The sequence below is a fragment of the Dysidea avara genome, chromosome 13 (assembly GCF_963678975.1).
Source record: "Dysidea avara chromosome 13, odDysAvar1.4, whole genome shotgun sequence".
Classification (NCBI taxonomy): Eukaryota; Metazoa; Porifera; class Demospongiae; order Dictyoceratida; family Dysideidae; genus Dysidea; species Dysidea avara.
Window position 1 is genome coordinate 7,145,914 of NC_089284.1, and position 16,616 is coordinate 7,162,529.

The 16,616-nt window shown below is 38.0% G+C and overlaps 1 protein-coding gene across 1 annotated transcript in view; it reads right to left on the reverse strand.

Annotated features, from left to right (window-relative positions):
* LOC136242479 (uncharacterized) overlaps positions 1–9,671 on the reverse strand; it is a 53,073-nt gene extending 43,402 nt beyond the window's left edge. The window contains exon 1 of the mRNA XM_066033909.1: positions 9,575–9,671. Coding sequence (XP_065889981.1) covers positions 9,575–9,656 — 82 coding nt within the window. The 5' untranslated portion in view covers positions 9,657–9,671. The remainder of the gene's footprint in view (positions 1–9,574) is intronic.
* Positions 9,672–16,616: the final 6,945 nt, after the last annotated feature.

Sequence of the window (16,616 nt, forward strand, 5' to 3'; positions counted from 1 at the left end):
TGGACTAGTAGCATACACGCCAGTAAACCAAAAACGGTGTAACAACAAAGTTCTGCATCTTAAAATGGAACAGAATGCAGGGAGTGGAAGTAAAAGTTAGTAATGATTTCTAGTATGCATGTTATATAGCACAATGTAATGGCCAACATTTAAAGGTAGAAGGGACTTGAGGCTGGTAGTGATGTACAAAATCGTTAATCATTGTTGAAATTAAAAATGAGTTGACAAATGTCCCCATGTCAGTTAGTGAAAACTTCAAACCAGTCCAATGAAGAACCATGCAACGGCAATGGACTGACAAGAGGATTTATAAATAAATGTGTCTAGTTGCTGAAATAGGCAACTAATTGGTAGGGTTTGGCATAACTCTGAAGGCACTTTTAAATTTAATTATGGCTAACAGCCAAGTACTGCCGAGCTATTATATATAACCACACTCTCCTGTGTCAAAATACTCTTTCATATAGCTGGACTTGAATGCATGGTGTTAATTGTTTATAAGTTATGACTTTGATGATACTGGTAAAGGTACAGCATGTATACTACTTGGCCACTGATAATGTATCATGGGTATGATCCGTATTTTACCATGATCAATCCACTCAAAATTTCTATGCACGTGACTTGGGAACACCTCCTGCAACACCTTTAGTTAATTAAGGAGATTATATTTATTTAAACTTTATGACATAAGCACAACAGAGGCCTGAAGGTAACATGCACCAACAGCCTTGTACATTACCCTATGTTACTTATTTACATACATACGTACAGTTGCTAAGGAGAGTTTAGATTGAAGGTGGGTGGCTGTGACTGATGAATTTATGAGCAAGGAGTTAAGTAACATGTACAGTTGCTCTTATTGTTGAAGTTAATAACTTAACCATCATTGGTGGTAACTGGAGTCATTACATATGATTCTGTGCTGTTAGACCTTAATTGTGCGAAAGAGACTCTTATTGCCATAAATGTTGTTTCCTCTTTGCTTGACAGCTTCTTGTCAGTGCCATTCCGAGCTAATTGCCACCTTGTTCTCAGATAGACTGCTTTGATTGCTCTTTCTTCTCTGGTCATGACAGGTTTGACTAGAATTTGTTTTGGCACTGAAGATCTTTTAGACAAGACAAATGTTGCATCAAAGGTGTGAAGAAATTTAATTAAAATAGGTCTGGGTTTTGGGTTGGAGGTATCTAGTCGATGGAACTCCCTAATTGATGACTTGGAGAGAGCAGGATCAATATTAGTAAGTACATTTTGCATGGCTTCCATGTCATGCTTTAATCTAGTGGCTCTTGAACTGTTTGGTTGGAATTCTTTGATTCTATACATGACCACATTAAACAGTTTATCAGACTTTGCCTTGGGAGGTTCAACAAAACCAGAGGAAGGAGTATGAAGGTGATTATATGATTACATATTGGAATTTCGGAAGTTGTGATGGAGTGGTTAGTTTCAGTTACGGAAGTTGTGTTGGTCTTGGTAGAGTTGTTGGATTCTAAGCTAGAAAATTTTTCAGTCAGACTCAAAAATTTGTTTTAGAATGTTAATTTCATCTCTTTGAGTGTAAACATGCAGTGACAGCAGCGAAAAGGTTCTTTCGATTCATTACTAAGAATATCAAATAAGGTTGAAGACAGTTCACTGCATTTTCGATGCATCCAGGCATTACAACAACCGTCGCAAAATATAGCCTCCTGTCCATCACTAGTTTCTGACTATTCTAAGATTGGCTTGTCACACACAGCACATCCTCAGGTTCAGTTTCAGCTTTGTTCTTGTCCTTTTGCTTCTTACAATTCGGTGGAGTAAAATTAGCAGATACAGCGTCCTTTGTAGACATTTAGTTGTAGTTTGAAATAAGTGTCAGAAATTCTAAATAACGCCCTCCCGAGTCAGCAGAATCAGCTGAAGTAGGATATACCGTAGAAATAAGACTTCCCTTGTCATGAAATATTAGAAAGCACCAAAGTAAAGTGCCCTTGCTTCTCACCTTGCCTATATAATATCAGTTTGAAAGCATCACAGACAATAATGAAGACAGCCAATCCCACAATCGATTTAACTACGAATGCTTTCCGCCTATCATTGCTATGAGTTATAGTTAACTTAAATATAATATTCTGATGCTTAACTGAGCCAAGCAGCTAGCTTTATCAGTGCCAAACAAACATATAGCTATGTAGTTCTGGTCTCACGTAAACGAGATAGCGTTGAAACCGGGCTGACCCTGATGACCCACTGATCCGGATAGCAATCCGGATCAGACCCGGATTTGACCCGGATTGACCCGGATTAATTAAATCCGAGGCGTGCGATAAGAGCTATGTTTCGGCTAATCTCGAGCGAGCGAGACTACGTTTTGAGCGTTCGATTCGTGTTGAGTAAACAGGGGCGGATCCAGACTTTTAGAATTGCAACTTCAGCCTAGCTGTAGGTTGAAGACCAAAAAAAAAGGCCATCACCTACTAACAATAGCTACCCCTCACCACTTCAGTTTCGTGCTACATACTGCACTTACTAATAAATGGGCGTGGCTGAGCGTATGTTTGTAACGCGCTAAGTGGGCGTGGCTCACGAAAGAGCTACGCGATAGCGTTTATACGTTCAAACGAACAATTTCGTTCCTCACGTGATCCAATCCAGGTCAGACCCGGATAATTTGTAAACCGGGTCAGACCCGGATGACCCGACCCGGTTTCAACGCTGAAACCAGACAGTGTGGTTCCCGCGTAGGGCGTGAGTGCGTGATCGAAGGCTTTGATCCGATTACAGCGAAAGGGATGCAGGAGTTGATCTTTCGTTTTAGTCGTCCAGCATATGCATGCAGCAGCCTGATAAGTGCTACGCACGACACTACGCAAAGCAATGCATGTATAGCTACGGCGTCACACGATTCGAACGGGCTTCGGTATCATGCATGGGATCAGGGGCGGATCTAGGATTTATAAAAGGGGGGGCTAACTCAAGGTACTAATCTTTTGGGTAGAGGTGTACAAAGCACACTTCCCAGCATGCAAAGCTAGTCTCGCGTGGCCAGACCGCTTTTTTCCGTATATTGGGTGGGGAAAAAAGGGTCTGGTGCAACTCCAATAGCTGTTTACTTCTGAGCCGTCCCCACATTCCGAGGACGCTAATTGAATAACACTGGTAACAAAGGAGGTGCCATGACGTCAGTAAAACTATGAAGTATTCCTACACTTCTGCTCTGGTTGTGAGTCTTGTTACACGATGAGGATTAACTTTCAAGACACTATAAAAGAGACATCGGAGCAAATTAAGATTCGTTTAAAGGATAAACAGAACTCTAGTTAACTTACTGACGTCATGGCACCTCCTTTGTGACCAATATTATTCAATCAGCGTCCCCGGAATGTGGGGACGGCTCAGAAGTAAACAGCTATTGGAGTTGCACCAGACCCCTTTTCCCCACCCAATATACGGAAAAAACGGTCTGGCCACGCGAGACTAATGCAAAGCATGCTGGAACTAGGGGGGTCTGGGGGCGTGCCCCCGCCCAGGAAAATTTTGAAAAATAGATGCTAAAATACTGCAATTTGGAGACATTTCCACATAAAATTCATACCTGATATACTGCCTTTAGGTTATAGGTATGGTTCTCTGAAGCATTTTGCTAATAGAAAAGTTTGGGTAGGTACAGACAACCAAGTACATGATGCACCCCTCTCACAATTGCACAACACTGAATAGGTGCATGTTAGAATAAGAATGTTGAAAATGTGGAAATTTTGAAATTTGAACAATACAATATTGAATCTGAGAGCATTTTCAATGGAAATTGTGTACCTGAATTAAGTATTGCCATACATATTAACTACACAAGTAGATGAATGAAGCCCTTTAAACAGACCAATGCACTTCATTGTATGTATAGGTGCAGGAAGATTTGGAAAAATTTCATAACAGAACCAAAATCACATGTTTCCAGTGAATGTTCTATTAGAGTAGTTAGCTGACTGCTCTATTAGAGTATCTCGATCTTGTACACCTCCAATGCTGATCCGGGTCCTTGTTGCATAAACTTTAGCATAAATCCACTGATAATACCTTGGAAATATGTTTATAAGGTGGTTTTATGAGTATTTGTATTATTAGTGATCATATAATTATGCTAAGACAAAATTTCATTGTAATACTCAGCATATTGATCAAGTAAAGCCTAAATATGAAGGGGGGGGGGGGCTTCAGTAGTCTCGCGTGCCAGACGGTTTGTGTGGGGGCGGTAAATAAACCGTCTGGTCACTGTTGCACACATTCCGGGACCACTGCCGGAATGTTGGCAGAGCCAATCAGATCGCTTCGCGCACTCTGTGACGAAACAACCACTAATAATTCAAATTCTTAGTGTAATTATAAACTGAATCTCGGCTACAGATCACTTTTTCGAAAGTTTAACAACGCCATGGGCTTAGGATCTTTGTTTCCCTAGTACAGGGTTCTTAAAAGCGTTCGTATAAGAACGATCGTGGTTCGCTACGGATTTGTGAAACGACAGAATTGTCGAGGAAGACGTTCAGCAATGTTTCGAATACGTCACCAGGACATTACCAGTACAATTATTGTCTTAGTCTGCTCAAAGAGGTAATTGGAACGATTATTGCATCATCATTGCACACATATTATATTGAAAATTCTCCCATTAAGGAAGTTCCATCTACCAAATATCTAGGGGTCACCATCGACAACAAGCTTACCTTCAATGACCATATCCAAACAATCACCAATAAAGCTAACCAAATCAATGCCTTTATTTACAGAAACCTGCGCCACTGTCCAAGCACTGTGAAATGTAACTGCTACAGAAGTATGGTCAGGCCAGTGCTTGAATATGCATCATCTGTATGGGATCCTCATACCTTAAATAATATTAATAGAATTGAAGCAGTACAGAGAAGAGCGGCCAGATTTTGCCTAAATGAGTTTTCAAGTTACTCTAGTGTTACTAACATGCTAAGCACACTTAACTTACCCCCTTTACAACAAAGAAGAGAGAGAGCTAAACTTATAATGATGTATAAAATTATTAATGATCTTATTGATATCCCCAAAGAGTACTTTACCCCTAATGATTCGCGATTAAGAAAAGGATACTACAGGCAACTGACGACAAACATTGACTCGTATAAATTTTCCTTTTTCCCCTCTGCAATTAAACTTTGGAACCCCCTTCCCCCCTACATAATTAATTCCCCTTCCCTGGATAATTTTTGTAACAACTTAAGTAATTATATCTGTGCATTATAATCATTTGTGATTTCTGCACAGTAAAAACAAATAATAACAAATAATAATAATAATAATCATTGGCGCAAAACAATGCCGTGATGTAATCTAATTACATTCCAGTGAGTTCACGGAAAGTGTGCAACAGTGACCAGACGGTTTATTTACCGCCCCCACACAAACCGTCTGGCACGCGAGACTAGGGCTTCAGCCCCCAAAGCCCCCCCCCGGGATGTATAGCTAATAGTAGCGATCTGTTGATAGCTGGTCTATAATTACTTAGTTTTATAAGTAGTTTTATTTTATTTATTTTAATTTATTTAGCTTTACAGCATGCGTGCAAGTAAAATCAAAATTGCATGCTGAAGGTATGCCGGCAACAGGTGCTGACATCCAAGGTGAAAAAAAAAATTTAATAAATAAACAATTTTAGTTACCGTTAATTGGGGCGAGCCTGAGCAAGCCCCACACTAGCGAGTCGCCCACGTAAGTTTCGTGTCATGGACCATGCGCAAACAACTACAAAAGAAATCGGAAAACTTACCGAATTAATGCCCACTGTAGTCCATGTCACGGCAAAGTAAACGGCGTAGATTACAGTACTTCCATATATGCTCGTGTCGTCGACCGTACCACGGAAAATAAACGGCGTATATTACAGCACTTCCATATATGCTTGTGTCGTCGACCGTGTCACGGAAAATAAACGGCGTAGATTACAGCACTTCTATATATGCTCGTGTCATCGACCGTGCCACGGAAAAATAAACGGCGTAGATTACAGCACTTCCATATATGCTCGTGTCGTCGACCGTGTCACGGAAAAATAAGCGGCGTAGATTACAGCACTGCTCGTGTCCTCAACCATGCCACGTGTTGTCACGCTGAGATTGGCTATACGTGGTACAGCACTGCTCGTGTCCTCAACCATGCCACGTGTTATCACGGTGAGATTGGCTATAGATGGTACATAATGGATAGAGAAGAACGGCTTAGAAGAAGAAGAGAGCAGTATAGATTGAGAAGAGATCGCGAAACACCAGAGCAAGCGGAAGAAAGACGAAGGAGAAACAGAGAAAGTAGCAGAAGAAGACGTACTCAATTGACACAACAGCAAAGGGACACAATCTTACAGCAGAGAAGGCAGGATTAGTACGTTTTAATTAAATTTATTCAGTAGTATAATTTGTTTATATTGATAGTGGTTTGAATGCTGGTGAGAAACAGCACCAACATACACTCCATGTACTGTTGCAGAATCGCTTTCATTCATGCTGGATACATCCATTTCTCGATTCATTTCGCGATAGTGTGCCACCTCTTTGAAGCTTTTTTGTCAATGCACATGTGCCACCACGTGCGCACTCTCCCACTCGTTTATCTCATACATTATATATAGCTATACTTTAGCGCATTTCATCATTACACATTACATCATCAAAATGTATTTACAACAATATGCTGACTCCTCGTGCTGACTTTTCCATCTTGCCGCAGTGCCTGTAAAAGTATACATAGTATCATTAGCTAGCTATAGCTTCTAAGTTCAGTTCAGGCTCGCCCCACGATGCTGCTAGCATCTGCCTAGTTACAGAATTATAGTTCATTGAAGTTTACAGATATAGGCACACTGGAGCAGCGATGACATGGACAAAGAAGGTGAAAAGTGCAGGCTCGATCAGAATTGAAATTATTGTAAAAATGAGTCCATAAGTGTTGGATTAATTGGCGTTTGATAATGTTAGTTGGTAATGAAATGTTAATAACTGGGAGGTAGTTGTAAAGTCGTGTGATTCTATTGAAGTAAAAGTGACGCTGTACCGCTGATGTTGTTCTAGGATGGGTTAGCTTGTGATGTGTCCCTGATCTGGTAGAGTTACTGGTAAAGGTAATATGGTCTCTAATTTCAAAGTTGTCTGATGGTGATTTCAATGATTTTATTAAGAACATAAGGTCATTTATTTCATAGATGTACATTAGTGGTAGGAGGTTTAGTTGTTCCAGTCTGGATTTATAGGTGCAATTTAATTTTTTTTGTCTTGCCAGGGCTCCAGTTATTAAGCCTTAATTGTAGCTAGCTGTTGTTACATCGTTTTAATATAGTTGCATGTCCCTAGCATGATAATAATAAACTCAAAAGGAGTTTTATAAACTTTCGAACTATGAACTTGTGATGATGAACATTGGTAGCTATTCAACGGGGTATATATACATACTAGACTATATATTACCCCTTGGCTAGCCAGCTACTGCAGCTGTATGAAAGCAATAAATCTAACCAGCTTTTAAAACATTCCGACCAGCTATATATCTAACCAACTTATGCTGTGGCGAGACACGCATATATCATGAGTAATACAAACAATATAGGGCTTGCTTGTGCTTGCCCCAAACACCCGCCGCAATACTTCACAGAATTACAATTTATTAATCTGTATTTATATACATTGTAATCTGCATTGACTGCACGGTAATACAGCTATTTCACATCTCAGCGAATGTATATAAAAGTATAACATAGCTATAGTTCTTTGTTACTTGCTTTGCAGTATAGCTACATTTATTTTAGCTATAGTGTTCTGAATTTCTGCATGCTAGACACACAATTGCAGAAATAGAGCACCTGATACTTATTGTGCAGCCTCTCGTGGCAACTTCAGCGATCGTTAAACTTGCGAGTTGTGCCAACTTCACCAGTGGCTGAGCTATGCAAAGCATGCATGAACACCTGAAATGGACAAACCATATCCAACATGTTACCTGTAAAGCAAACTCAGCCAATGCCTTTTTGCGACGTAATATTAGCTCTTGCACTCAACAAACTAAGAAGCTGTGTTATCTAGCAATGGTACGTCCTATCTTAGAGTATGCATCAACTGTCTGGTCTCCATACACTAACAGTAGCATCTACAAGTTAGAAATGATCCAACGAAGAGCTGCAAGGTTTATTACAAACAATTATTCACCCTGGGCTAGTCTAACTGAGATACTAGATCACCTGAATCTACCAACTCTTGAACAGTGACGGAATAATTTGAAGCTAGTTATGATGTATAAAATGGTGCATAGACAAGTTCACATCGATAATGGAACCTATTTAATCCCAACAGCAAACCAAACACGAGGTCACGATCAACGATTTTTGCAGCCACACTTCAGAATTGACTCTTACCTTTACTCTTATTACCCCTCTACAATTAAATTATGGAATAACCTATCTAGCAGTACTGTGGAATCACCTACCTTAAGCACATTTAAACAATGTATTAATTATAGCTAAGTACAATCACTACAATTTATTCTTAATTTAATCTGTTGTACTATATACTCCATATGGAGGTTTCTGTACAGTAAACAAATAATAATAATAATGCATGCATGCATGTGCATGGGCGAAGATCATCGCGTAAATCTATCGACCCTCTCACTACATGTACAAGATGTAACATCTGCTGCAACCCTATATATACATTTAATTAACCTGCTGGTTGCAAATGTAAAGTCTATACACAGTATATAGGGATTGTATGTTTGCTGATTACGAGGTAGTGCAGTATAACTACACGACGAACTTTTTGACATGCACTTGGCTTGAAGCAAGCATGCAGTTTACTGCAGAGAAATCTATGGCAAACTATATATAAATATAATTGATATTGTATAAGGATGCATGCATGCAGTTATAGCTAGGTATACTTGCTTTTCTATATATTATAATTCAGCTATAGCTACAATTCATTATAATTAATGGATATATATATACCCATAGCCAAACGCAGAAACATATTTTTATTGCAGAAACAAGTTGCCAATGTACTCGTGAAGGTATGTAACGACAAGCTCGAATGCAGTTACCATTTAACAGTGTATTATATAGCTCTATATAGGCTATATTGTACGTATTCCCGATTTTTAAGAGTAGTGGCGTTATGACAACGCGGCAATTATAGATATTTACAGAACTGTGTATATATATATAAGGTCGCCAGGATCTCAGCGAATGACAGGCATTTAAGTAGTAAAATACTGAGTAGCTGCAGCAACTGCTGGGATCCCTACAATTGAAATGTCTTTTGTTTAAAAGTAGTGCGACTTCCTGTTATCTTAGTCAGATATATGGGTTTGAACGAAACGTTCTAACTCGAAATGTATTGACCGAGTAGCATTTTTGCTTTTATCAAAAACGACTTTTTGGCAAAATGTAATCGTTTAACCGAAACACCTTGACTGTGAAAGTTTTGATATAGTCTAGAATCCGATATATAAGGTGTATATAAACATCATGCAGTTAATAATTATATTGCACGTTAAAACAGTTTATCTTTATAGCTACCTTGTGCACATACGAAGTTTTCAAAGAGATTGGAGACAAACAAAAGTAAAAAGACGAAACGCAAACGCCACTTCACTATCATGTTTTTCCCGTAACATTAACAACAACAATGATATATTGTAGGGTGGGCTATATACAGCTGTGGAGCACGCATTTCAGGAAAACAAACGTCGCATGCATGCATGCGGCTATATTCATTAGCAAATTAATTCATATACTCTGGTTCAATATACTGAAGGCATATAGCTAGCTATATAAATATATATATTTATGATTGTAAAACTCATGACTCACAAATTTGTACTAGTTATTAATAGCATGGGTAGCTTCGCCTCGTGAAATTTATCTCCATTTCCAATACAACACTCGTGGTATTTATCCCAAATTTCACTGCTACCCATGCTATTCCCAGTTAATACCATACTCGCTGCATATAAGCATGCTGTGCATTAGCGTTGCTATATACGCAATTTCTCGCTATGTACTAAACACGCGTCAACACTAATTGGCGCTACATTGTTAACATAAATTCTAGCCAATGAAATAGCAATTAGCTACAACTTTTTCACTGATACCAGTGAAATACGGGATAAATTTCACTGCTACTATTGAGACTTTCGTATGGGCAGTGAAACAGGTATGGTATTAGAGTATAAAAACAATGTCTTTAGATTATTAATTACTGTTTTTCATTGAATGTGTCTTATTATTATTATTATTTATTACAGGTAATTTATAAGGCTAAACAGCCTGTTACACCTGATCAACAGGTAAAAAAAAGTACAAGTAGACTAATTACATACATTTATACATAGTGTTAGATGAATATTGGTCAATCAATTTCTTAAAATCATCAACTGATGCTGCACATGCTATACTTCTTGGGGTAAATTATTCCATGGTTCAACAACTCTTCTTGTAAAAAATATTTCCTGGCATCTGTTCTTGAAAAATATTTAAATAGCTTAAATGTATGACCTCTGGTATGGGTAACGGGTGAAAAAGTAAAAAAATCAGAATGGTCCATCCCATCCATCTTATAACAATATCTTGGATTAAACTGACCTATATGTAGTATTTTACATTTAGAAATGTTGAAAGGCAACTGCCACATTACTGATCATTCAATGCAAGCATTAATATCATCTTGCATGGAGGATATTGGGTTAGCACGACTAATGCTGGAATATATTTTTGTGTCATCTGCAAATAAAAGAACTTTATTCCTTAATAATGATGGCAAATCATTGATGAAAATTGCAAAGAAGAGAGGACCCAAGACTGATCCTTGAGGTATCCCACTTATTACATCACTCCAACCAGACATTGAACCATTCACAGAAACTCTTTGTCTGCGTCCTTTCAAAAAGTCTTGTATCCAATTAAACAGATCACCTCTAAAACCATATGCATAAATCTTTTTGAGCAACCTTTCATGAGGAACAGAGTCAAAAGCCTTCTTAAAGAGTCAAGGTACAAAACATCTACTGAATTACCACTGTCCAAAGTCTCTGTCCAATCATCAAGTGCACACAGTAACTGTGTCATACAAGACTTGCAAGGTAGGAATCCGTGTTGACATGGTGACATCAAATTGTTGTTAAACAAATGCTCTAACATTCCCTCACGAATAATAGATTCGAAAACTTTGGAAACAACAGATGTTAAACTTACAGGACGGTAATTACAGGGTGAGGATTTGTTTCCTTTCTTGAAAATTGGGATAATAGTTGCTACTTTCCAGTCTGGGGGTAGTCTACCCTCGCTTAATGACTTCTTAAAAATTATAGACAGAGGTATGCTTATTTCAGCAGCAGCTTCCTTCAACACTCTGGGGGGGAGCTCATCAGGTCCAGTAGCTTTGCTAGAATTTAAATCACACAACTTTTCTTTTACAATGCCTACATCAATTGATATGCCATCGAGACTAGTTACAAAGTCACGGTCTTGAAACTCAGGGATGTTATCCATGGATTCTCTGGTAAATGTGCTGGTAAAAAACTTGTTCAACATTTCCGCTTTACCTTCATCAGTTGCTGCTTCAGTATCATTAAGTGACTCATCAACCAGGGTAGGAATGGAGGGTTTAACTCTGACCTTAGAATTTACATATTGCCAAAAAGCTTTAGGGTTGGTCTTCACTTCCTTAGCAATTCTCATCTCGAACTTAGATCTCAAGTCACGTGTAAGGCGTCTAAGCGAATTTCTTACTTCAGTAAACCTAAGATGATCCAAATGATTGCCAGTTCAACGGAACCTTTTCCATAATGTTTCCTTCTTATGTTTAAGATCAATTACTTTATGATTAGTATATGGTAATTTTCTACATTGGGGTTTATGGTACCTTGGGATAGAGCATTCCATAGCAGACTTAAAACGTTGCATAAAAAAATTCCAAGACTGGCATACATTTAGATCCTGTAATTCCGTCAACCAGGCAGTTTCGTTAAGGAGGCTTTTAAGCTTCATATAATCCCCTTTGTTAAAATTGTAAGATAGTACATCACTGGACTGGTTGATAGTTATTGGAGAACATGAAAGAGAAATATTCAAACACAAATGATCACTCAACCCCAGCCCAGAAGAATATTTGATGGATTTTACTATGTTCTCTTCATTGGTAAGTACTAGGTCTAGTACATGGGGGGTTGAACCTGGTCTGAGACGTGTTGGCTCATTAACATGCTGAAATAAAACACATTCTTGTACTGTATCATAGAATTCCTGCTCATACAAATTGCCAGAAAAATTATCATCACTCCAATCAATGCCAGGCAAATTAAAGTCACCAGCTATCAATAAATATGGTGGTCTTGACTCTAAAACCTCCTTAAATACACAACACAATTTGAATATGCTAACATTGGGATCAGTAGATGGTGAACGATAAATAGTACCAATTAGTAAATAGCTGTAGTTTAATAACTCTATTTTAACCCACAACTGCTCTTGAAATTCAGTAGTAAATGATACCTCCTTAGAATTGAGTGAATCAGTAATATAAATGATTATTCCTCTAGTGCTATTTTGTAAAGGTGCATCAGGATCAAAATTAGTATAGGAAGTGTAGTTGGGAATTTGAAGTCTAGGAGATAGGATTGGGGCCTTTAATGCTTTAGGTATGACTTCAACTAACAGTATGATGTGTCAGTGTTGATTGAAGAACACTATCAAAATCATTCAGGGAAAAAATATCATTGATTGGTAGTTGATTCCATCTAGGGTAATTGATCTTGGATAAAAACTAAATTTGTATGCATCAACAGTAGCAGATGGTTTGATGAACTTATCCTGGTTTCCTCGTAAACTATATATATAGCTATATAGTCTAGCTATATTCCTGTAGTTATCAATGTATAGACTATAGAACGAGATGGCCTATATAGACTATAGTCTATGTCCATATAGATATAGCGCTATACTATCTCTATGATATGTCACAGGGTTGCAATCTGTATATGATTTATTGGGATTTGTGTATAATATATAATTCAATAACGGTAAAACAGCTAATTGAATTTTAGCCCATGCATGCAGATTTATATCATTCATGTAAATGCAGATTAGTTTGTTATCATTCTGCTATGATGCATCGAAGTAGAAGCATGGTAAAAAATTTCTAGGGACCAGCATGAATCATATATAAACAGTTAAATTTTCATATAAATTATATAGCTATATAATTATAGTGATGGGGTTGTTGGAGTCAATGCTTTACTGCTGTCTGTTGTACTGAGCTTATTGCTGCATCTGTCGTTGAATGATCTTTGACCTTGTAGCTGCACGTCTTTACCTCTTTGTTTGACTTCTGGCTGTAGTGCACCTAAAGTATAAACATATGCATGGTTAGCTCTATATATGCATGCATTTACATTCGTTGTAACGTGTTAACCTATAAATACTGCATGTAGACCTACACAGTTTTTGTGGTTGTTGTAAAATCTACGTAACGAATAGCTAAGTGAAGTATAAAATATTAGGGAGATATTTACGAGCTATACAGCCACAAAGATAATAATATAAACACTTAAACAGTGGGCAGAGAGGCAAACTCTGCCCATGCAGTCCTGGGATGACGGTATTGTTGCCATCACAGAAGCAGCATTGCCACGGTGAACATCAATGGCAACTTTCTGAATCAAAAATTTTTATTAGGTGGTCCTATTATCACCAGACTGTTCCATTACCCGCGGGAACCTATTCGCCTCACTAATCAGCGTGCACATGATACCCAAGCACCCAGAATCTCAACACATAATATAGCTAAGTTCCGTTGCGGAAATCTATGTCAACCGTTCATGTGGCGATCTTCGGCGCGATTTAGGCCTATATAGTCTCGTGCCCATGCATGCAGACCGCTTTTGTATGTGTGGGAGCTTCATGGTATGTTTTCATATCCAGGTATAGGTTTGTGCAGCCGTATAGCTTATAGGCGTATTTAACGAAGGGGTGTGGTCTTAAAAATGCGCCACGTGCGCACGCAAAATTGTCAGCTATTTTTGTTAGGGTAAAAGAATTCGAACGACTATATATACCCTATCAAACAACTATAAAAGCGGGTAGTTGGACAACTACGTCATCTTATACCATTGTTTTTAATCAACCCTCAATGAAAAAACGAAAAGTCAAGATGATTAACTACTGCATGCATGGCTGAATGCAGAGGAAATCCTGGATCCCAGGTTGTGTGGCTCCTCAGGCACTTGCCTAGACTGCAAGCTGTCTGTAGATCAAGTCATCGCCTGGCCTGAGATTTTTTTTTGCATTCAGCATAGTTTTCACTAACAAGTTTCTGAATCCCTGCTTCACAAGCTTGCTGTTAGCCTCCTTGCTGGTCCCTAGAGGGATATAGTTGTATAATAATAATAATCGCTCTTCTTTTAGTCCATCCCAAGTAGTAGCTATTCCTGTTTCTGGTCCTAGGCTGTCCAAAATTAGATGAGGGCAGGAGGGCTTGATCAATATACTATTATTCACGTATTATACAAGCTATAAACATGGAAGCCACCATATCTAACACTTAAACCACAAAGCCTAAGCTATTATATTATCTCAATGTTTATGCATGTAGCTATAGGTACAAAATGCCACATTGGCACAGTTTTATTTATAAGATAGAGGATAGAAAGCAGGCAGAAGGAATGTTAATTGAGTCGTGAACACTGCATGTACCATGGTGCTTCCTGCTACTGACCTCCTTTAGTTTCTACCTTTAATATAAATGTGACAATGAAGAAACTTCTACATGTAGAACAAACCAAGGCTAATCTGACCCTAACCAACCATAAATCTATAGAAGCGCTGTTCCTATAATCCTAGGGGTGCTGTTCCTAATCCTAGGTGTGCTGCAACCTAATCCCAGGGGCACTGTTCTTAATCCCAGGAGCATTGTTCCTAATCCTACAAGCATGTTGTATAGCCATATATAGGATCGAGTATGGAATTCCTAACGTTTATACAACAAATTTGAACTATGCCACGCTGGTTATCCTAGCATAAAATAAATGAAAGCCGTACTGGCTCATTAGCCACTTCGAATTTATAAATCATTAAACAAACCTGCACAGCTTCTAACAGCAACCACCTGCTTATGTGATGCACATTAAATGGAATCAGCATGCACAATACCAATAATGGCCTGTCCAATAACTAAAGCGGGTGGGTACCAGAAACAGGATTACCACTTGGAATGGCCTTAAGGACTCAGCAGTTGACTTAGTGTGTGCTGAGTCACTTAGACTTGACTGATTAATATTGTCTAATTTATTGTTGTTGTATTAGCTATTTGTAAATTCATGATTCCATGCAGTTCTTGACAACGTTTTCCTGCTTTATCTTTTTTTTGTCTACAAAGTCCAGATTGCATGCGGTAATGATTAGCTTGATCAAGGAAGGACACAGTCCCCAGACATTGTAGCTATGTTGTATAGATGCTTAGAATTTATGTTTCAGTTGTCAAGGAATTAAGTATTCCAACCCAAGTATCAAATTTGTAGCTACAACTGAAACATTTAACCTACAGTACATCAACTAAAAAAAGCATAGCCTTTCAATAAGAATTTATGTGTGATTCATGGTACACAAAAGGTATAGAATTGGTATGGCAGGATGTTTGGCACAATGATGAGATAGTAGTGCACAAGTCAAGACGAATGAGGGTTTAATTTCAACATAAAACTGGTCTTTTATTCTTTATAGTGTTAAATAATTAACAGCAATAAATTTCACAAAATCAACTGAGAAGTATGACAGTGAGCTCAATTAACTAAGAAACTGCCAAATTATAATCTCTTTTATGCTGAATGCTCTATTAGAGTATGGGTGACTGTTCTATAAGAGTATTATTTTTAGCAGCTTTTCAGTAGTTTACCTCTCAAATATAATTTTTATGCCTTATTGTTGATTCCTAGAAGAGATTACTTCTTCTCTTCTTGCTCCTTCCATCTTTTCATTGCTCATGATACAATTACACCTGTACTGTATGTAGCTCTCTGGCTAGGTAACACATGCATGATAAGGGGGGAGGGGTTGTTTCACCATGCACAGCAACACCTTTTTGCAAAGTAAAGCCATTTCAACCTTCATGAAAAGTGACTTCAGAGTTACAGTGGCCAGGATCATAACTTACTGCTAATTGTAACATACGCTCTATAACTTTGACTGTTTGTAATATTAATTAGTATAGTTGTATATGTGTATTGTAACTTTTTGTTTATCATTAGTAATTGTGACATACATACTATAATTTACCTTTTTAAATTAGTAATTGTAACATACACACTGTAGCTAATTTTTTTTATGTAACGCATACATACTTCAGTGCTGGTCACTGTAAAGCATTAATACAATACTGTAACTTTTTGTTCACAATTAATAACTGTAGCGTATGTATTCTTATAACATGCACTGCACTATTGTTGATTTTACATCCTAGGCAAACCAGCTGTGCTGCCTGCCTAGTAATTACTAATAAAGAATAAATATTTCCTACCCCATGCATTTTACTTTGGACATGCAATAAAATATTAATGAACTTCAAAAA